Source organism: Eucyclogobius newberryi, unplaced genomic scaffold (assembly GCF_026437365.1).
Source record: "Eucyclogobius newberryi isolate DKJ021-1_F unplaced genomic scaffold, fEucNew1.0.hap1 SCAF_13, whole genome shotgun sequence".
NCBI classification, from domain to species: Eukaryota; Metazoa; Chordata; class Actinopteri; order Gobiiformes; family Gobiidae; genus Eucyclogobius; species Eucyclogobius newberryi.
Genome location: NW_027315757.1, coordinates 30,828,028 through 30,851,872, shown reverse-complemented (window position 1 = coordinate 30,851,872; position 23,845 = coordinate 30,828,028). Strand labels below are relative to the sequence as shown.

General features: G+C 40.0%; 1 protein-coding gene across 1 annotated transcript; it reads left to right on the top strand.

Annotated features, from left to right (window-relative positions):
• The first annotated feature begins 1,804 nt into the window (after positions 1 to 1,804).
• Positions 1,805 to 23,468, top strand: LOC140358559 (Na(+)/H(+) exchange regulatory cofactor NHE-RF2). Its single transcript, XM_072443473.1, has 6 exons — positions 1,805 to 2,210; positions 2,669 to 2,953; positions 16,136 to 16,354; positions 20,561 to 20,714; positions 20,885 to 21,003; positions 21,938 to 23,468. The coding sequence occupies exons 1-6, from the start codon at positions 1,995 to 1,997 to the stop codon at positions 22,100 to 22,102; spliced, it is 1,158 nt and encodes a 385-aa protein (XP_072299574.1). The 5' UTR covers positions 1,805 to 1,994; the 3' UTR covers positions 22,103 to 23,468.
• The last annotated feature ends 377 nt before the right edge of the window (positions 23,469 to 23,845 follow it).

Sequence of the window (23,845 nt, the reverse complement as noted above, 5' to 3'; positions counted from 1 at the left end):
AGATCGTTGCGGCTGAAGAATGTTATGCCCAGTGAAAAACGACTCCAACTGTTCATTCACTCGCTTTAGTCAAACTCAATTTTGAAATCAGCCCAGTTCATAATATATTTTTGGTGTCGTCCCTTTAATAGTGGGCTAACACGAGACGTTTTCCTAACTGTAGGATTTATGCCAGTATGACCCAGATGTAGAGGAGTTCCCATGAACCTTTGAGACCGGAACCCCTCAAATGACCGAGCAACCAACTTGGGACCGCCACTGTGGAATGAAAATTGATGCCTGTATTAATTTCAACCTAAAATGTTAAAGTAGGTTAGAGCAGAAAAAAGGGATGCATGGGAAAGTTGGTGTTCATGACCACCAACATTACCATTTAATACTTTTATTTTCTTACACGAAGGAAAGGCTAAAACGCTTACAGTTGAAAGCACATTTAATTTTTAATCGTAAGCTACTTACTTAAACTATTGAGCTTGCTTCTTTCACCGCGGGAGTTTAGCTCAGTGTGAACACAACTTTGTGACAGGAATTGAACAAATCCAGTGCCAAGTACATGTATGACAATGATGACTTCATGAATGCAATTTCTGTTATATTTCTACCATTTTGTAGACGTAGTTAATAAAAACGTAGTTCCTGCAGCTTTGAATCATACTCCTTTAACACAAGCAGTCCAAAACAGTGAATAACAAATGTGGCCTACAGGGAATTGGATTGGGCAAAGGAAATGGAGAGTGTGAGAAAACTAGACCACTGCAAAACAACTGTCATGGGACATGACAAAAACAGGCAAATAATACCACCATATGCATAATTATTATTATAACAAGCCTATTTGTTGCTTGTTTGTTGCTTATTTGTTGCAAATTGACCTCAACAGTGAAGGCAGACCTACTACTGTAAGGACAACAGCTAAAAGTGCTGCATGGAACAGATGCTTCATGGCCTGATTATTGTAAGTGATTTATTAAATGGAACAGGTGACAAGATTAAAACGTCTCTCAGTGAGCAGAGCTTAAACAGTCCAGATCCAATTTTGTAAATAGTGGTAAGTTTTTTCATGCGTTGTGGCTAGTTTTCAACGGTCTAATTTCATCAAAGCACTCTTCATACTCTCTTCAACTTCATATTCAAACCATAGTTCTTAACATCACTTTGAACTGGTCACATTTCTCCGCAGACATGTTTTCTTACTGCCCTCTAGTGGAAGATATATGGAAGAACCACAACGTTCCGAACAATTGCACTATAATAACCTAAATATCAGTGAAATATAATGAAATAGAAGTTGTGGAAGTTATTACAATGCTCTTTGTTTGGTTAGAGGCAAAAAACAAATAGGCCTAACACAATGATAATCTTACAGACATTCCCATCTCCTTCAAGTAAGACAATCGATAAACTGGGATAACTCCATGTTGGCTGAATAAACAATACAAAAGAAAAAATAAACAAACACATACAAAAGAATAAAATAATATATATGGAAAAATAAAAAGTAATATTAACTGGTTGAACATTTCCCTCTGCAGCCAGTCTGAGCGCACACGCCTCCGCCGCTGGGGGGCAGTGTTGCTCCGGCTCCTGTGGGACAGTAACCTGTGGAGAGGTGGTGCTATTGCGCTTTGGGGCAGACTCCAGCAGATCGCATTATTCCCTTGTCCAGTTGAATGGATAAATGTGGAGGGTCCAGCGCTGGGTGAGTGTGTGGACTTTGTGAGAGTTGATGGAGAAGACTTCAAGACTCACGGAGAAGCGTCATCAGGCCTATTCGGCTCGGCATTTGCATGTTTCACCCTGAAGACTTCCAACTCTACTCTTAACAATTCCGTGTTGCATTCTTGTGTGAACTAAACTGTCTCCTTTATGGTTGAGCATCGCGTGTAGGAGGCGACATGCCGTTACTATGTGGAAGTTTGCCCGAGCGCCTGCTGTGCTGAGCGGCCCGTAGGTCAAGACTTTATTGCGCTCCTCCAAAAAAAAGACTTTTGAGCATGGGGGAAATGTCCGGCGAGATGAGACCGCGGCTTTGTGTCATGACAAAGGCGGAGGACGGCTATGGGTTTCACCTGCACGGAGAGAAAGGGAAAAGTGGACAATACATCCGCAGAGTCGAGGCTGGGTCCCCGGCTGAGGCGTCCGGGCTGCGCGCAGGGGACCGACTTGTGGCGGTGAACGGGGCCAACGTGGAGAGAGAGACGCACCATCAGGTATAAGCACTTCCAATTGCAGATTCCTGTCTTTCTTTTCCCCACCCTCCTCTCTTCCAACCCTGTCCATCATGTGTAGAAAGGTACAGTCTTTGCAGTTTAGTGATCAGCTGCAGTCAAAAGAGTCCCTGGACACTGCGGCTCTACATGGTGCTTTTAAAAACTCTGGTCTGGGCAATTGGCAATTATACATTTCCCCTTAATGAGAGTGAATGATGTCTGTGTCTATGGCTGTGTGTTAATCAGCTGATCCCTGTACCCCGCCTAAAGGGTCCTGGGATAGGCTCACCTGCGAGACCCCTGTTCTGTTCTCTCAAGCAACTTTTAAAAATGTTCTCATCTTACACTATATGAGCAATTAGACAGGTGTACTTTTGATTTGTTTGTAGTGCACAACACACATGCATGACCTGTTTTGACCCTTTGTTTGCATTGATGGAGCATTGTTTGGCCCTCAGGTGGTACAGCGGATCAAAGCAGTGGAGAATGAGACCAGACTGCTTGTGGTGGACCAGGAAACGGATGAGAGTCTGCGCAGCCTGCGTCTCACAGCCACTGAGGAGATGGCGATTCACGGGGCCGGACCTCAGTCTTCGTCTTCATCGTCCACCCCCGCGCCGTCCCCGCGTCCCAGCACACCCTCTGCCCCCTCGACGCCCACCAAGAAGAGGGAGAACGGCTCAGTGGCCAAGCAGCCCGTGCAGAAGCCCACCAGGAGGGTGCCGTCCAAGGCTGCCAAGAAGGTAGAGTGTGAAGTCAAACCCGAGCTGTGTTCGGGTTTGGTTCAGATACTTCAGTTCAAACCGTTCAACGTAAAACTAGCACATTTGGCTGATCCAGTTAATCTTAGTCCAGACCATCTCCAGACCAAGATCTGGAGATGGGACCCTGGGCACTGAAAGGCGGTTGCCCACTTCTTCTGACATCTTGCCCCAATGGCATTGCAGGATGGGTCAAATGCAGGATCAATAAAGTTTGTCTTAACTGTAATTTACAAATATGAATAACTACATTTGCACTAGCACTGAATGACTTTCGCAAATGATCGAATTGGAGGTTTTTTTTCCTGACAAACATGAGAGAAAAATGTTAAACTAATGCTCAAATCCCATTCACTGTGTTTATTTAGCTTTTACACAGGAAAAGACAAGATGTTTAGTTGCTGCACAGGAAGTAAATACTTGCTGTCTTTGTGATCTGCTAAGTCGACCATTGAAATTGTGATTTTGAATCAACAGCGATATATCTTGCAGCCTTCATTTGTACTTTTTTAGCTAAGAAAAACAATAAAGGAAGAGTCACGAAAGCAAAACAATGATACAACTGCTAGCACTCTCAAATCAAGAAGTTTTGGGAAGAACATTCAAGCCAAACAAAGAAGCGATTTGTCATTCCCTAAAGAGAGTAAAAAACTTGTTAGCAGGCAGATTGTAGGTAATGAGTCAGCTCCTCTGTTGCTCAGCACTCTCTTCACCCCCGGACTTGTTTTCTCTCTCTCAACTTTGTCAGTGGAAGATTAGATTAGAAGATGTCATGCATGTTTCCATCCTGTTGTGAATCCTTCAGCGCACGGCGAGCAGCGTGTGGTGGCCGCCTGTGTGTCCCGCGGGGCTCAAAAAAGGCTTCCAGATGTAGGGTTCAAGGGTCAGCGGGGACAGCAGAGGGCTCGTCCCCGTCGCTGGAGAGAAAGTCGGGACAACAATAGTTCTATTACAGCAAAACAGGAAACCCACAGGAGTTGTAAAAAAAACCTGACAACTCTTGCTGTGGTTAGATTTTCCGAATTCCTCGTTCCCTCTTTCCCTCCCTTTAGATTGATATTGTAGAGAGAATGGTGCGTTTATTTTGATTTGTACCTGGTTTATTTCAGCGGACATCTGCCTTCAATTACAAAAGAGCTCCGGTGCATTTTCAACCAATTGGCGAAGTCGATTTTGCTTATTTTATCTTGACACACAAAACCGGATGTGCATCTCACTGCTTTGTTGCTCTCGTCAGAACGGTTTTACATTCCCTCGGTCTCAATCAACAGAACCAGCTCGGCTCTCGGCTCTCGGCATTCGGGCGGCATATGTTTTCACTCAGCGTTGCCCTGCCAATCAGTCCATGTTTAAATGTGCTGGTGCTGTGGACTGTGGAGTGTAATGACCAGTGTATAAGCTGGAAATGTTTAGAGGTTTGAGACAGGAAATAAATGAACTTTTACACGTCAAACACTGGATCAATACAATGAGTGGATGAAATGAATGGCTTTTGGAGTGAGTTGCTTAACGTAACAAAACCGTTTATATAAAAGGACAGCAGTGAGGATTGTAACGCTCGCCCTGTTCCACTTTGAGGACTCAAGTTTCACTCAAATGTGTAAAAAGTGACCAGTATGTTGGACAGTATTGTGTCCTTCTCAAAGACACAGCACGTGGACTGATGATGCATTAAAAGGATTTCTCTTCCACGTTAGTCCGTAAAGTATGCCACCACATCTGTTTCGAATCGCTGGTCTTGAAGATAAGCATGGTGACTAAAGCAGTTTCATTTAAACGTCCAGGCCGTGGCGTCGTGGTTTGATCTGAGACACAGTCGTCTCTCCGTGTGTGTGTGTGACAGTCTGTAGAGCGTGTGTCCTTAAGGAGGTTTGTCCACTGCGACGGCCAGACACCACAACAAAAGCAAGAGGAGTGCATACTGTGCCCGACTGTTAACGACTATTATTTGAACAGAATATGTGAATAAATCTCCTTGGAGCTCTTGTCACGGTCTGTCACTGCCAGCTGTAAACATGGCAAATGAATGAGGTGTTTCTTTTGTCTAATCTGATCAGCAGGACAGCAGAACCGCTTAGGGCAGCACATTTTCTTCTCCTGTTTTAGGTTTTTTAAACAGAGTAAGCAATAAATGCAGCATTTGGACCTGAGACAAAAGGATACACAGGGTATTCAGTATACAGGAAGTGAGCAGCCCCCCTTTAGAGGGCCGTAAAGTCAGAAGAGAAGAGAAAAGAGAAGGGAAAATGTATTTATGCACATTGTGATTTGTACACTAAATTAAATGATGTTTTTTTCTAGTAATTATTGCATCTTTTCTAATATGCAGCCTGTTTGTTGTGTTGATGATGTAGCGTTTGTGTCTGATAAACAGTCTGGGGGGGGCAGGACTTAAAGCATCTTTGCACGACAAGATACGCCAACAGCTTCCCTCACTTTTCTTGTAAATTTGAGCCGTGTTATTATAAAGCTGCTCCACCGAAGGAATTTTATACACACTATAAAGTTGTGCAGATGCATTCACAGCTGACTCCAAACCAAATTTATGATCACAACTGTAAAAATACCAAACTGTATTTCATTCCCGTGTCAAAGCAGCATTGTTCTTGCTCTTCGAGACGTGTGTTTGTTATACCGAGAAAAACAGCACAGTACATTTGTGCATTTACCCCAGCTTTGTAGTGTCGATAGTGTTTTCACATTATGTTTTATGACAAGAAATAATGTTGATGAGGCTTAGGCACAGTGGTATATTTTTGTTTCCATTACATTCACAAAGCAAAAGTGAATTACTGTCCCAAATCCAAGGTCCCTCTCCAGAGATCACAGCTTAGCCTTAACTCTACTTCTGCACTGATGATCTCCATTGAAAAGATATTTGGCTATAAGTAATAAACCTACATTATTTTGTCCCATGCTGAGTCAAAAAAATGTAACGATCGCATGCAACGTTCTGAGTTTAACAACACAACTTAGTCGACATACTGAAAACGGGCTCATTTCTCGCACCGAGTCGAAGGAGTATTATCTTTCCCCTTTGACGCCCGGAGCATCGCCTCATGTCTGACTGCTCGTGACCCTCTGCCTCAGACATAGAGCGCTCAGGTGGATCTTGTGGGCGTGGATTGTCGTAACATTAAACGTTAGGTGTCACTTTCTCGCTTCATTCTTTTTTTAAACACGCTCTCGGAGCCACATTCCCATGTTCTGTAACTGCCGGCGTATTGTGGTTGGCATGAGGAATATTTGACCAGACTTGACTTTACGTATGTGCTATTGTGGTCAACGAAATGATTTATGAAACACAATTTGAACAGTATTCTGTGGTTTTTGTGTTGGCAACATTGGGTTTTGTCTTTCAATTACATCTAATGCTAATTAAGGGACCATCAAGGGGCTGCAAATTATATAATAATTACATAAACACATAAATACAATCATTATAAAGCCTCAGACCTGGTCACAAACCTTTAAAGTGCATATGACAGGTTTCCATGTTTTTCTAATCATTGGTAAATATTCATCTTATTTTTTCATTGGTCAAGTGGCAGTTTGTGAAGAAAAATTGAAAAGGAAAAGTTTAAAATCAGGTTCTAAAACAGAATCCCTCCCAAAAATACAGAAATAAATGTTTCTGACAGTTTAAAGAATAATTTGACTGACATTATTAAGTGTCAGATCATAACTATTGTTCACAGTATGGTTGCGAGGAACCGGTAATTACATTGAGTGACATCTGCTGCTCATGTCCAATCAGGATGTAAAATAATGAAATACCAGCAAAATTGACAAACTGTGGAAAAAATGTGTGTTTAATTATGTTTTAGCGAAACGTGTCATTTGCACTTTAAGTTCACTTTTGACTGTGTAATTGTGGCCCACTCCGTTTGCACAACTCCAACCCATAAAACTCACTCACTTCAAAGGTATAAATGAACACGACACTGGGCTTTGTCGCGGTGCAAAGGCATTATTAGCATTATTAGCATTATTAGTGTAGTAATGTGGCAGACGTGTTGTCTCGGCTTTCATGGAAGTTGTTGTATTTGATTGTGGGTCATGTTTCTGTGGCTCTGCTGGTGGTCAGGGCTCCTCTACGCTCGTGCTGTGCTCTTTCTATTGCTGTTCTTCTTTCTACCAGGCCAGAGCTGTTACTATGGCGATCAGAATAACCATGTCGGTCACAACACAAAATGGCGTAATGTAAAACGTGCGATCACAGTGTGAATATTGTGTATATATATTTATACAACATAGTGGGAAGAGTGGGTTTAGCAGGTTAAGTGCAGCTGCTATAGAGACGTGAACTTGTCTCTGGTGCGTAATAACCTTTTGTAAATTGTGCGTGGGATTAGCAGAAAGTTGTTAGAGACGGTCTGGTCCCATTGGAGTAGAAGCATCCATCTGTTAAAATGGTTCATAGTCTGTTTTTGTGTCTTTGTGAGAAATATTATGCTGGAAAATATTCAAAACAGTTACAGTTTGTTCACGTTATCGTTATAAAAGACTGAAAAATGATAATTGTGACATTTTTAGAATTGTGTTTATTCAATTCATGATTCAACTAAATTAGGTCTTTTTTTTTAGTTCAATCAAAAGAAATGTGATGATGCTAAATTAAGTTTCACCCTTTGATTTGATTTCATAAACGGCCACATTTTGAAGAGCGTTATTAAGAAAACAAGAAGAATATTTAGGGTTTTATTGTTTTATTTATTGCAAATAATCGTTAAATCGCAAGTTGTTTTCCTCACAATATCCGTTACACTAACATTTGAAATTGTGACGTCCCTAAATATAAGACAGTTACAGTAAAGGTGACTATGAGTGTAAATATTGTTATTCTACTTAATGTTTGTAGAAGTACAAGCAGAAGTATTACCTCGTCATTTGTAGCGTTTTGGGACAGGAAGGGCATCCAGCTTAAAACCAGGTCACAGTAATGTATGACTGGAAAAACATGTTGAATACTTACTTAAGGAATTGTGTATTAATATTATCTTATGAAATCATAGATATATTTACTTGTTTGTGACTTCGACAACACAATGCCTTTGCTCCCTTCACCTTAAATTGCCTTTACTTAGCATCTTAACAATAACAATATGTTGTTTGTAATATATTTTCAAATATTTGCATCCATCATGGTTTAGTCTGAAGAAGAAAAAAAAGAATAAATGAAAAAAAAAGTCATATGGGAGCTTTTGTTTACGAGGCGTTGTGTGTGTTGCAGGTGCCAAAGCCTGACAAACTGACTTCATTACACCGCAGACTAAACAGAATAAGATGTACACAACCAAACCTGCCTAAACACTTTCACGTTTGGAAAGAGATCTGCGTGAGAATGTGTGCTCTGGATGAAACATGGGGTCACAGGGCAGAGGTCAAAGAGCCGGACTGAATAAACACAAATAGTGACGTTTAGGTTTGAGAAACATATGTATCTTTGATGGCAATTCAGCAACGACAAATAACTTCAATAAGGCCTCAGTTATTTTATTACTTGGTTTACGGATCCGCCGCACTTAGATTATTGATTTCTACAATATAAATAAAATAAATTATCTTTTCTTTTTATATAAAGTACCGCCAACAACGCAAAAAAGCATTAAATGAAATATAAAAAGCGGTATTAAGTCAAAAGATAAGAGCGCGTGAAGCAATTTTTCGTCAAAATCCTGCGTGAGTCTGGGACGAAGCGAGTCCGTCCCTGCGCACGGCCCTGGGAGAGCATGAGAAGACACGCGCGCCCATTTCCTTGTCTGCTAGGCGCAGGGCTAACTCCTTTATTTCGCAAATACACATTTTAAACCCTTTTACCACATTTTATCCAGCGAGTTTTGTCGTGACACAGGCTGCACACTTAGAAGCGTGTGTTCTACCGATGCAAAACACGCTAAATCTACTGTTGCACGCTCCTGCGCATCGCGTCCCCCCCCTCCTCCTCCCGCGGTGCGTTTTGGGTAAACAAGGAAGAAAAAATCTTTTGAAATTGAAATTATATTTATATTTCAATATATTTAATTTAAAAATCCGTAAACCAAGTCATAAAATAACTGCGGCCTAACCCATGTGACAAGCAGCTTTCAGTGGTCAGAAAGCATCGCCCACAAAAATCGAGCAAAAATGTTTCTTCTAAGCATGAAATCCTCCAAATGCCCCTTGTTCAAAACACATTAGTTCTTGCTAACAACATAACTCGCCTGTTGGCTTTGAGAGTCCCATTTCTTGTTATGTTCTTGGCTCAGTTTTGTTCCCTGCCCTGGATAATAGGGAAAAGCTGCCTCCTGTCAGCTCTAATGCGCAGACTGAAGGTGCTCACTTAGCCCGTCGTATCATCTGAGAGTCATTTCTGCCCGTCAGTGCCACCCACACGAGCAGAAAGCCACCCGAGGTTTGATACTTTGACAATGAAATATTATTATAGTGGTTGAGCAACAAAGTACCCAGTGCAGTTTTCCAAATGATGCATGTATTTTATGAACCTTGATGGATAATTTAAGCCACAATGTGTTGCTTTGGAATAGTTGCGTGTACAGAAGAGTAAATGTGGACTTTGCAAACATCTGGCCTGCCTCCCCCTTCTTTGAATACCAGTTGTGTTACATCTAAATGCAGGGGGCCACGTGTGACTGGAGAACAGAGTAAACCAAATTCTTAGACTGAAAACATGTCGAGAGCGAGGGACGGGGCCAAAGGGGGCGGTCGTCTAGGGAACAGAGGGTAAGAGGTTTAGCTTTTCTCTCGCTTTTGACGACGACGGCAAATAAAGACTGGGACAATAGCAACACGTCTTCATTTTGAGTCTTCATTGGTTTAATATTCAGAATACATTTTTTCTGTAATATGAAACAAGGGGTCATGTTCCAGAGCACATTTGGAACCAAGATCTTAAGTTCAAATTATGTAACTAGTGAGAAGTAGTAGTAGAGTAGAGTAGGCAGTACTCATAGGCTGTTTGATAGTGAAGTTGTATTAGAGCTGTGCAGTTAATCAAATGTATAATCAATTATTTCAGAATGCTATGTGCACCAATCATTTATATTAGGTATATACTCTTTCTACAGGTTCAATTTCACAGTTTAGAATTAACCATTTTAAATAACTGTTATTTCAGTGATATGCCTATTAGTACTGATCCATTGATGACATTCATCATGTCTTCGGTTGAATGTACGTTTGTTTGTTTGTTTGTTTGTTTGTTTGTTTGTTTCTAAACACAAAAAGTAGTTCCGTTAGAGATCAATACCTCCTTTAGCCTTGAGAACTTCCCACTTCACACAAACTTTCTGTAGTCAGACCATTATACAAACACACAAGCGTCATCAGAGAAGAGCAGGACCAGCAGAGCCACACTTCCAACAGACTCAAAAACTGATTATACCTAAAGTGGGCAAGAAGAAGGGAACAACAAGTCAAAAACAAACCTGAATAGGAACCAAAAAAGGGGAAAAACAACACATTGAGCCATGAAAAACAAAACATCAACACGCCAGTGAAACCACATGCACAGTTAAGACCAGAGGTTTGAAGGCGACAGATGCTCAGAACATGCCAAGGGAAAAGAACAACAACTACATGTTGTCTTCATAAATAAAGAAGCAAAAGTATATTAGTAGTGATGGTAATATTTGCCAGCATCAAGCCGCCTTAAGTATAGTTTGTATAGTACTAAAACTAACAACTATAGTATTTTAGCTGTCAACTAATCAGTTTGTTTTTTTCAATGAATCGATGATTACATAGAGAGTTTATAAGTATATTTCAACCAAATAAAAGTTGAAATAGGGTGACAGAAGGCTTCTACATAGAGAATGTTTAGTGTGTTACTGATCAAAATCTTTTGGCATGTGTCGATTACGATAATCTAAATATGACTAATATATAATGGACTAGTTAATTAATAGTTGTAACCCTGTTGTATAGCAGAAAAAACCTTTTGAAATATGCCCCAATAACACACCTGTAATACAACATGTTTCCTTATACTCTTATACTCTCTTATCCTAAGCACACAGTGCCAGACACATTACTTGTATTAAAATATTTATTCTGAATGTCGGACATGTCTTGCAAGTTGTTGTTTCATCTCAGGAGAATCAGTTGTTGCCAGTGTGAGTCCTTCAATATGTAGGCCGAAGGATCAATATGCCTCCCACATACTTGCATTTCCAAATTCAGAGGCATCAAAGCAGTGGGCAGCTTGTTTATGTGGAGCTAACCAGTCCCACCTGTTCACTTTCACATGTCCCACAAGAACCATGCTCTTTTCCCCAGTCTTTGGTGCTCAGTGTTACAGCTGCAAACCGATGGACTTTCCCACACACAGTTCACATGTGCTGTCGTTTCTGTCTCATGTCCCATTGGTGCTACTCCTGGACTAGATTCTTGCACTTCTTTGGTTGTTTAATTGCTGCCTGCTGTAAGTGTGGGAGGAGAGCTCACACGCTGTAGTTGCACATACGTTGAAATGAGAGTGGGTGGTTATGTTTGTATTCAGTTTTAAGTTATTTTTATGTTTGTTTTGCTATTTATTTTGTTTATTGCATTAAATCATTACAATTATATTTATTTAGTTGTGTTTATGTCCGTTGTGTCAAGCTTTTAGGGCAGAATTTGGTTCTTTCTTTAATGCAAGATATGAGTGCAAATCATCCTGTGGTGCCAGAAATGTGACGCGTTATGTGTTTAAACAACTTCAGCAGGAAAATGAATCTTCAGTTGCAAACATTGTCAAAAGAAGAATAAAAAATAAATAAACAGTGAATTAAGATTTGAGATGCAAGTAAATAAGGTTAAAACGGCCAAACTTTTCATGAAATATAAATATATATAATATGTCTCTTTGTTTGTTTGTGCTGCAGAGCAGAGCATGTTATCTGTTGGGCACTGATAACACGGGTGTGGACTCGTGCACTTGTGACATCATCAACTGCTGTTGTCAAAAACACACCCCAAAATGATAGATTTGAATGCATTCACACATAAATCAAAAACCTGCCCCGTTACCAGCCCGCACTGTCTGCTCTGACACATAAATGTAGCATTTCTTTTGACCATTTCAGGGACTAAAGTTGGTTTGAAAGTAAAAATTTAAGTGAACTTCAAGAAATTCCCGTTTTTGGGGTAGAAGTAAAAGTGTAGGTCAAGTTTTACTACTCCACAAATGCAAAAGGTGACAAACGTCTTCAAGTGCTTGTCCAGGTACCGCCGCTTGTTGTCTCCATGGGGAGTATCATGCTGTGGAGACAAGCAGGAAGCACATAGGACATCTTCTATAGACTAGCTCTCTGAATTGCATTGCATGTACAGTGGGATCAGATGTGAAGTTGCATCAGCACCTGTTGCCTCGTCTCCTCACATTATCGCTGCATCGTTTCACTAATGTTCTCATGATGTGTTCTGGGACAGACACTGGGATAAGCTGTCGTGCACACGTCGGAATTTGGCTGCATTTCATAGAGAGTTATTGGCTGAAGGGGAGCATCTGTTTTGATGAAATCTAGTGGTGTGTTTTCTGTCATTGATCAGCTGCTCTTTCAGTGAACATACTGTGTGTTGTAACTGGCCATTGCTGTGTTTGTTTTGAGAAGATTGGTGAGCCTCGTCTGTCTAAATGACAGCCAACTCTTTTATACGTGTTGACAGGTGGCTTAGCTTCTAAAACATGCCAAAGATGTTTTTAAAGCAAAGAATGATCATAATGAGGAGGAGATATGTTTGCATCATCAATGGCAGCCTGCTCTGTTTTCCACGTGCAATACACCTATATAATATTCATGAATTGGTGGTGGTTGTGAATGGTTTTTGCATCTTTACTTTTGCTTTTCATTTTCATACTTTTACAGAGAATGGTCCACAGCGTACACACTTGACTAACCTTCAATCATGTCATTGTGCACCTCATTTATACCTTATGTACATTAACAAAGCAAAGGCTATTGAAAAGTAGTTCTATTTCCCCATCTACTGCTTTGTTGATTATCTCACTGCAGTTCATACTGTATCTCGCACATAAACTATGAAAGAAGGCGTTTCTGCAGCACACTGGAAAATACACCTTTGTCTAACTCTAGTGTTGACCAATGGAACTGGTGTTACTGGTTCAAGCGTCTCCATGGCAACAGGTGTCAGTCAGCCACGACATCAACAAATGTCCCATGTGCTTTTGTCATTTGCACAACCCTGATGTCACATTCAATTATTTATATTCATGCTATACATTTGAACACACAATGTTCTGGTTTGAGAAGAACAGATTGAGTTCTGGAAAGCCACTTGGAGTCATACTGGGACCAGATTAGTCACCACTGGGGAAACTAAAATGGTTCCACTGGAAGCTTTCTCACCACTGTTACTGCACTGAGGTCTTTGTACGGCCCACAGTCTGTCGACGACCATTGACCGAGGATTTAGAGGAAACTTGACCTCGTTATGAACAACAATAATCCCACGACATAAAGCAACTGCCCAATAGACCGCGCCCTCACTCCATACGCCCCTGACCGCTCAAAGGCAACATCCATGGCCGTGTAATGCATCGATCAGACGATATTGGGCAGTATGATTGTATGTTATGTTATTATGTCATAGGCAGCAGTGGACCCTGATCCTTGGCTGTGAAAGGGTAACAGCGGTCATGATCCTTCTAGCGCAGTAGGCCAGCGCTCAATTATTCAACAAACTCAGATCTCGTTTCATCGAAGCGTCCCGAAGCTAGTGCCAGTGTGTCACCTGCAGAAAGTGGCACATATACCCTTATTTTAAGCATTAGTATTGGCCAAGACATAAATGGTATTTGGTGAAGCATTTTTGCATCTTTTAGGAGGTTGTGCACAGTATGTTCCGTAACAGTAACAGTAAAGTAAAGTCTTGACAGTTCATCATTGCTTCTATGCCCAAAGGATTCTAAACGGCTTTTTACCCCACGTCAGTAATGCTGCAAACTCTGTACAACTTTGTAATATTGAATGATTGCACTGCATGTTGTTTAGGGCAGTTTAAACATAATGTTGCATTGGGCTTAGGTCCCATTTTTCCCAAAACACTTGACTAAAATAACCCCAGATTCAAACTGAGACTGTATCTGAACCCTTCTGAGAATAAACAAATGGTTGAGCTCTTTGTGAAGCTGAGACGTAGTAGATTCAGTAGATCCCTGATCTACTCTAATTATAATTTCAGATTTTCTTTGGTAAAGCTGGTGTATTTCAAAAAAAGACACCGTATTTTACAGAAAGTGCCTTAGATGTGTTTGTTGCAGCTTTTGGAATTTAAAAATCAAGCTCAATCAGCAATTCATTCTTGATTAGTTATGATTTTGTTGGAGTAGTTGAAACAGTGAACAGCTTTTTTATTTTCAGCCCGGGCCATGATCAGTGCTTGTCGTTTGGCCATTCATTTAGCGGGAGAAATTCATGTTTTAATTTGAATATATTGGACACAACTGGCTGTAGTCACCCCCACATGTTCTCATAGACTGACAGGACAAAGGCTGATTGTCACTGCAGAGATTTTCCCTTCAGTCCACACTGCACCGCTCACAGATGGACTGATTTACTGTTGGACTTTTCACTTTCTTTAAGAACAAAAGAATGATAGAAATCTGCAGTCAAATCCCTCTTAGATTCTCCACTTGGGAAAACAATCCAACCCCTTTCCTCGCGCTGTGCTGACAAAGTGGAAACTTATTTTCTCTTTCTTTCCACTTGAAACATTGTTCATAAAGAGGATGAGGTTTTCAAAGCCCGCAAATCGTCAGCACAAACTGAGCAATTTTGTTGAAGAGGTTTTGAGAGACATATTTACCGTGCTTGTGATAGCAGAGGAAAACATTCAGTTTCAAATACACTCTCAAAATGAAGAGATTTTAGTGATGTTGAGGTACTGGAGCCGTTGTGGGTCTTGAAACTTGCTCAGAACACTGTCACTTGCCATTCTGCTTTTTCTGTCTATTATCTCAAATGGATTCTTCTAGTCTTTTCTGTGTTTGGAGCGCGCTCAGTCCGCTCACTGCATTTAATTTTCTTTGCCTCCCACACACACTCTCCTCTTCCACGCCTTTTCTATTGCTTTGGAGCTTTTTTTCTGCTGATATTTCCCCATAACAGTAATATTTTTGACTGTCCATTGCATGTATTTTATATCCCTTGACAGATCCACCCATAACAGCCCAGGGAGGAAATAGAAAGGCATTATTTTTTGTAAACATCAACTTTATACAACTATTTAATCTCCTCGCTTCATAGCATTTTAGCAACATCTTTGTCTTGTGCTTTTATCATTGCATTCTACCTCATCGGTAATACTTTGAGTACTGCGATCATGACTCTAGCTGTACGTACTGCACAGTGTGTAGGTGGCAAATCAGTGTGGCCTCAACGCGCAATTATGCATGTTTTATAAATGTCTCTATTTAGTTTCCCTGCTGCTACGAGCGGCCGCCTGCTCTACACAGTTCATACATTTTAAAAGAAAGGTGACTTCAGTTCTATCAGACCTGAACAGAAAATGAAAACCTACTGAAAACATTTGTATAAACTGTAGAGCTACCACTGCCAACAGTTGTATTATATCATAGCATAATAGCCCTCTCTACTGTTGAAAAAACTTGAATGTGACAAACACACGCTTCTGTAGCTGGAATAATTGAAGTGATTGTTGGTTCTGAATCGGATAAAGAAAGTGTGTAAACTGTGGCCCAATTTGGTTGAGTATGATTTTAAAAATATAGGTCTTTTGCAGACAAATAGTCTACAAATATAGTTTTCAGTTGAGTTCAAACAAATGTATCCCTTGTATTTCTGGGCAAAAATACTGAAATACAATATATCATGAGACTAAATTTGGTGATACAATAGTACTGCTATTTTTTGGTATATTTTACTAAATGATTTTGTGACCACGGTACAATTATGCTGCTTGTATGGAGAAATCTAACTAGTTTAAGTTTATGTGACGTATTATTTTGGTGATTAAAATGTGTGTGTTTCATATTAAGTTTGTGCAGACGTTCTTAAAAGTAGCTTTGCAGAATAAGAATAAGAATGTGCAATGTATACATTCTTGCATGTATCGCAAAATGATCCTGAGCCGTGCATCTGTTGTGATTCCAGAATGACTTGTATCGGATTTAGATGATACAGTCTCCGTGCTTTCTTCCAGGAGGCTCAGGCGCAGATCGAAGCTGAGGCCCAAGCCCAAAGAGAGCTCTCCCAAACGCCGGACCTCTCCCCTCGCTTGTGTCACATGGCCCGCACGGAGAAGGGCTACGGCTTCAACCTCCACAGTGACCGATCCAGACCGGGGCAGTACATAAGATCTCTGGACCCTGGATCACCCGCGGATCAGGCCGGGCTGCGACCACAAGACCGGCTCGTAGAGGTGAGACAAGGACTCTGCAATCTTGTTTGTAAAGTCTCGGTACAGTCAGACTACTTGTGTGGGCGGCGTTTTCCTGCACTTAATGAGGACAGAGCTGCAGAGGTGAGGAGCTGAAAGGGTTTTACTGAGTGCAGGCAACTTGTTGTGCGGGAACTGAGCTTTCTGAGTGTTTGACAATGGAAAAGTGGTCCTTGATTTTAAAGTATCTTTGAGTTTACCTTTGAAATGTGCCAAACACAATGTATGTTTAATTATTAGAGGATTAAAGATGAGGGCATAACATTTTAGTGGTTGTATGTATCAATGTTTTTTATCAAATAATCAGTGTTGGAGGTGGTTCAATATGCTGTTGATTAATTAAAGGTGATGTACCAGATGTTTACCGTCTTATAAACATGAAAAACAGAACAAGTCTTTGCAGAGGTCCACATTCCGAGCATCCTTATTATTATATATTTTTGCCTAAGAGTTACTTTTGCAACATAATGTATCTGTTGTCCACGACATGGAAAAGGTACTTTTAAGTAAATGCCAGTATCTGTCGCATATTATTCACTTCCATGAATTCTGACTGGAAATTACCTTCTCAATTGACACAAGAAAACGATGTGTCTATTCTTGAAACAATATGAACATTTTCTATAACTTAAGTTAAAATCAGACCATGGTTTTTGTTTTTGTTGTATATAATAATCACAATTAATCTCAAGCAATTATCTGTGGCACAATTAACAACATCAACGTTATTGTACTGTATGTATATTTTCCATGTCTTCAATAGTGAAACATGAAACACATGATATTGATATTCCTTTCCATGTATTACTCCATTCCTTCTGCCCCCGCCTGATGAAACCCAGATGTGCACGGCTTGTCTAAACCCAGCTGTAATTTAAATGCTTCTCAGTGGTGACTATCAGGGTCTCCTCTAAACATACAACAGGAGTCGGGCTCTGGAGGCGCTCTGTTTGAGTGCACCAGAGGCCAGTGACAGGGAGCTGTATCAGCCCCAGGGACTGATGACAAGAGACAGTGAGGGTATGCAGGACGTGAATGTAAACCTAAGTCTGCTGGTCCAAAACAAATGCAAGGATATGTTGACACAGAGGACAGACGGAAAACGAAAAGGCTGCAACAAAAGTGCATTTGAACAAAGCTTCCCTTTGTAGCTAGACATTGTAACTGTCTATTTGCCCTCCTTAGAGGACACTAGAGATGTCCTTAATTCTCATGTGTTTCACCTTAAATAATCAATCTTTTCTCGAAGCTCAAACTGGTTTTACTTTTTCATATTTTTACAGATAAGATACAAATGTAAATGTTAAAAACAGCTTTAAAGTTAACACAACTGACTGCATTCTCCTTTCATTCCCATGACCTATGATCTCACTAGTTGTATTTCAGGCTCCATCAGACAGGGTTTTACAGGGTCCTTGTGTGTTTTAAAGCTATCTTGCTCTGTAGTATCTGGTTATTTAGATTTCATAGATTAGAGTTAATCTACTACAGTAGATGGATATCAGCAAATTCCAGTTCATACAATACTTCATGGTGTACACCGTAACATATCCATTCAACATATTTAAATGTTTACCAGGTGAAATCTCTGTTCAAAGGTTGGTTCCGTAGATTTCTACAATTTCCACAATTTCCAAATTGATTCAATTTTAGGTTTATAAAAGAAAGTATTTTTGTGAACAGTACTAATGTTAGTAACATAATCGTATCACTTGTCTGGAGTCACCAAAGAATAGATTATAACGGACTTCTTGGTAATGCATGTATCGATACAGCGATGCGTATCATGATACTTTTAAACAACATAAATTAACCATGAATTGCAGTTATACACTTATTAACCTGCTGACTGCTGCATTAAGGCTGAACCGGCTGAGATGAAAATGCAACTTAATCATAGGACATTTCTAATATTAAGGGAATTGTGGAATCTTGTTATTCTGCAGAATCAAAACGACGTAATTTTAGTAAACCTTTAACACTGGTTTTACGGGATATCCATGTATCGGGACACATATCGTATCACGCTCTGAGTATCAGTGTGTATCGTATTGTATCATGGGCTACAAGACCGTACCCAGCCCTACTCTGAGTGGGGTCCCATCTCCTCCACAGATCTAACCAGTAACATGCTCCTCCCCTCCACCAGAAAAGTCACATGGTGCACCTTTCATTTCCTGTTACATGTATTATAATGAAGTGAAAGCACTTTGTTTCTAAAACCTAATTACGGCCTCCATGTGATAGTGATGCTGACCTGGCCCTGTTTGCTGCTGCACTGGTCTGTAATCATGCCCAAGTCCAGCGCTGTTCTTATCTGTCAGTCTGTCAGCAGCTCATTAGTGCGCTGAATGACCATGACTTCTCTGCATGTGATGCCTTATGCTCCCTCCATGCACCATTACACAAGTCTCTCTAAAACCTCTATGATCAGCTTTTTGTCCAAGGTTTGGTCTGACTCACGTAAATGCCACATGGGGTCAGTGATGCATACTGATGTCTGGATAATAGCATCACCTATTCAATCACTCAGCTGAGAACAGTACAAGCTGCTAGAGAACACACATATGTGCAGTCGTCTGTCTCTTTTACAGTTTTTCAATCCAAGTGTCCTTGACTTTATATGTTCTTAAAGGATTTGCTGTATTATATCTACAAACTGGTTACGGAGCTCTTTCTTGGACTATTTTGCAGTCTATTAGATTTGTATCATTATGTGAATTAGACAGCATATGGCAGCGATCATGTGCCATCCGTGTCACACAAGTTCTGTAAAAAATAAAACCGTTGACTAACTTGTGCCTACACTAGTAAACAGACTATTAAATAAATGAGTGCATACGGTGAGTTTAAAGCCCCTTATGTAAGCTCTATCGGCAGTGGAAATTCTATTCTCCCCACACACTGTTGGATTAGGAGGTTCCCAAAGGACAGGCCTGTCCCATGAGAAAGTGCCTCTGTGGTGCTGCTTCTCCATATGTTAATTAGCCCTGTGACAGAGCATGTACTGTACTGTCTGGAGTGGGATGGTCGTGTACTTTGGGTCTGGGAAACACAAATACATTTCGTCTCTAACTGTTGATCTGGATCTGTTCTCAGACAGACAGACTAAACTGTCAGCGAAGTGAAGAATGCATGTGTTGATATTGTACTTTTGCATATTACTTGTGTTGCTGAGTTATAGCTTTTCAATTTTCCACTCTTCTGACTGAACATTCTGCCTGTTCCTAAAATCTGAATTTAATCTCTGGAAAGCATAATGTATTGATTGATTGTAATTTTAGTTCCTTGTACGCATTTAGATGCACATGAGTATTTTAAATAAATTCCCCTGAGGACGCTGACATCTGAAACTGCCTATAGCAGGAGCCCTGGTGAACCATCAATAATAAATTGACTAACAACACTAACTTGTTCTGTTACAAAGATACCATTTCTAGAGTAACTTGGGTATTTGTTAATCTCCTAAATGTCTTACATTAAAAGCCTGGGTTGGTTTGTCTTTCAGACCACTAATTACTTGTGAGATTTTGAAACTGGCTAGTTACGTTTGACTGTCCCAAAAATAATCATAATTATTAATTAATAACATGAACCAGAGCAACATGATACTTTGGCTCGGCACCCTTGTTAAAGATTAGTTGGGTAATTGCTCCCTCTGCTGGTGCAACGTAGAAGCACATGCTAATGGATTCAAAACAGTCAAATACACAAACATGTTCTTGTTTAAGTTAAAGGCCTATAAGTGAGACGTATATATAGAAATATAAGTGTATAACTGTTTTATTACTAATTAATGCACTTTTACAGGCCAAATGAATGACTTTTGAAGAAATCATACTTCATTGAGTAGTTTTCGGACACCATGATTTTACTAGAGAAACATTTAGTTAGTTGTTTTTCCCCCCTTGTCTTTTTAAGTGCGTTAGCTTGGAATTATAAATTCAGACGTTACTCTTATATTTACTCTTACTTGAGTAAAATATTTTTGTTTGCTCTAACATAGTATTTCCTGGACCACTACTTCGTACTTTTACTTGATCATTTTGAAGTAACTGTACTCATACTTGAGTAAAATGTTTGGCTATCCACCTCCGCACATATCCACACACTAAGGCCTAATTAGCACCTCCTTTATTGATCACCAAATAACCGCGAGTAATTCCATGTGTCTTGTTGCTTGTCCAGGTCAATGGCGTGAACATCGAGGGCATGCGCCATGCAGATGTGGTGGCCTTCATCAAAAGAGGAGGAGACGAGACATGGCTGCTGGTGGTGGACCTGCCAACAGACCAACACTTTAAGAGGAGAGGGATCACGCCAACACTCAGTCATGTCAAAGGTAACGCTCTGAGTAATGTCATATCTGAAAGTGACTTAGAAAACATGGTGTGGGGAGGAAGAGCGAGGAGGTGAGTGATTATGCAAGATAATACATTAATGTGATTCAGTAACTGCATTCAAATATCAAATGTACTCCATCCTGGTGACAAGAGATTTGTTCTTGTGCAGACTATGACGGGCCCCCCATATTCACCGACCAGCTCAGTCCTCAGATCAATGGAGGCTCCAGTACACAGTCGATCCGCTCCACACAGTCTGACCTCAGCAGTCAGGGCAACAGCACGCAGGTGAGGCCTTCGAACACGCGGACATGAAAGTAGCACTCGTGTGTCTCGCCGCGTCGTGTACTTTTGTGTGTACAATGGTACTTTGTAGGAATAGCTTTACACCAGATGGCAGTATTGTGTCAAATGTTGTGAAAATCTCCACAGATACTTTCACAAACTCATTGCCAGGCATTCCTAGACACTGAAAATAAAGGTTTTAGCAATTATTCAGTATCATAAATGTATCAAGTCATAAAGCAGGCATTTGATTAGTTAAACGATGATTTTTTTATTGTACATGAACATTTTTAGATACATTTTTAATCCTTAATAAAGGTTGAAATATGTTTAAAGCTTCTAGATAAATAATAAGATAAGATATTCCTTTATTGTCCACACATGGGGAAATTTCAGTGTTGCAACGCAGGTAGACACAGAGGAAAAGGACAGATAACTTATAGGAAGTTTAAAGAAAACACTCTTAATAGAAGAACTCTTATAAACAAAAACTCTTAAAACAAAAACTCCTATAGACAAAACCTCTCATTTCCTAATAAGGAATGGAGGGGGTAAATTAAAATTAAAATTAAAATTGAATAAAAATAAAATAAAAACAGCTAGCGTAAGACAAGATAATACTAATAATAATGGTAGAATAAACACTCTATTTACACATAAAGTGAGTTATTGATGAATGATGGCACTTTGATTTACTAATGCTGCGTTTTTTGTTATTTAAAAAAAGTCTTTTGACATGTGTTTTAAAGTCACATGCCAAAAAAGTCTAAGTTTAACTAGTCACAATTATTCTGATGAATTGTTACAGCCCCAACAGGCGAGTCAAGTCAAGATTACTTTTATTTCCTCTTTGCACCAAGGCTTTACCACTGTCACACAGCAGCAAACGAACATTTTGTCCGATGTCTAATTCCACTGGTGATGTGTCTCTGTCCAGTTGGCCGATGACGATGGCAGCCAGCTGTTGGACCCTTTCTCTGAGATAGGCTTGCGACTTAGCGCTACAGCGGCAGAGGAGAAAATGAAAGTTCATGCCAAAGAAAAGAGGAAAGCGCCACAAATGGACTGGATGAAGAAATACGAGCTTTTCAGAAATTTTTGAAGTGACACTTTAAAGGTCATTCACGTACCAACGTTTGTCCTTAAACTCATCCGTTCTATCTGAGGATGATCTCTTCCTGTAATGAAATGTGACCAAAGGATGTGCAATGGATGTTAAGCCACTTCAGAGACATGTTTACCTTGCCTAAAATGAAACGACTGTTTTAAAAGCTTTTATACAACTGTAATTGGAAAGTTGTCTTCAAAGGATGAAAGGGGGACATTTATTTTTTATATGAAGAATTTGTACAATCAATTGTAAATGCAGGTTTTATGTTTCAATTGTGGACTCAACACTGTGAAAGAACCCGCCTTTTAAAACATAGAAACCATAGCAACACACAGGGGCGGAAATGTAACCAATGAACACTAACACTTTACTAATACTTAGGAATAGATAATATTCTAGAGCCCTTTAATGTTATAATCGTGTGTGTATCGATATACATGCACTGTTCTCTAGATTACAGGGAAACACCACTAATATCAAAATCAATAATTAGTCACTAAAATAAACCAAAAAGGCAAAATATGCAAAATATCAAGTGATTCAACATCATTTAGGTGTTAAAACAACACCCCTCTTTCAATTTAAAATATATTTTCCATGGTATTCAGTGACTCAACGAATGGCAGATGAATTCAAACACAATATTGCTGCATTGTAATGTAAATAAGCTATTGATATGACAATGAACATGTGCACAAAGAAGAATGAACAAAACTCATAAAGGAAAGTTGACATTCGGTAAACGATAACGTGGAGACGTGTTGGACTATTAGGACGTAAACGTAAATGAGGTGTGTTCCTTGTTGGAGGCGGGGCGTGGACAGTGAGGTCAGAGATGATGAGGAGGATCTGCAGAGGGAGACGGCAGGAGCCACAGAGCTTACAGTGGATTACTGCCACACAAGGGCAGCTGTTATACATATGTTCACACGCTTTGGAGAGGCCGCTGTGTGGAAAGAAAGATGTACCGCCGCACTAAACAGCCCACCCACAGCGACCTGGGCCATCAACAAGCACGACTCTTGTGGTTTCACTTTTTGTACTTCAAAGGAGTTCTATGATGATGTTCTGATTGTACGATTTTACTCATCAACACCAGATGTCAGTATTGTGTAAAAATATCTAAAGATTCGCTCAATCTTCATGTTTTTTCTCCCTGGAAGAGGTTGACAGTCGCAGTTTATACACAGATGCTTTGACTTCCCCCTCCCCAGTCACTTCACCAGATGGAAATTAGGAATATAAACATCCTTGATTTTTTTTCTGCGTGCGGCTCATTGGTGCTGCTCTAGGTTCAAAAATGTTTAAAGTGACATATTATTGAGGCGTTATGTGGTGCAGCTATGAACAGTATAAAGTATAAAGGTCTTTCTACAGACAAACATTTATTATGCCCATATGCCCTATGTGGAGTTTCTACCGGTCAATTGTTGCACATCGAACGCCAACAATGGTCAAAATAAAACAATATACAACTTGAGTATTTTCCCCCAAAAGAAACAGTGGTGTGTTGCAGCCTGTACCAGCTTTTATATTTCATGTGTGTTACATTGTGTCACGTCTAGAATAGATATTGTAAAAAAAAAAAACACACACACATAGCACCCATTGTAAATATGTAAACATGCATTATATTACATTTTTAAATAAAGGGTGACATTTATATTTTTGTTTTTCCATTCTTCGTGAGTCCACCTGGGCCTGTAGGTGTAAATGTGTGTTTCTTTGCCCCTT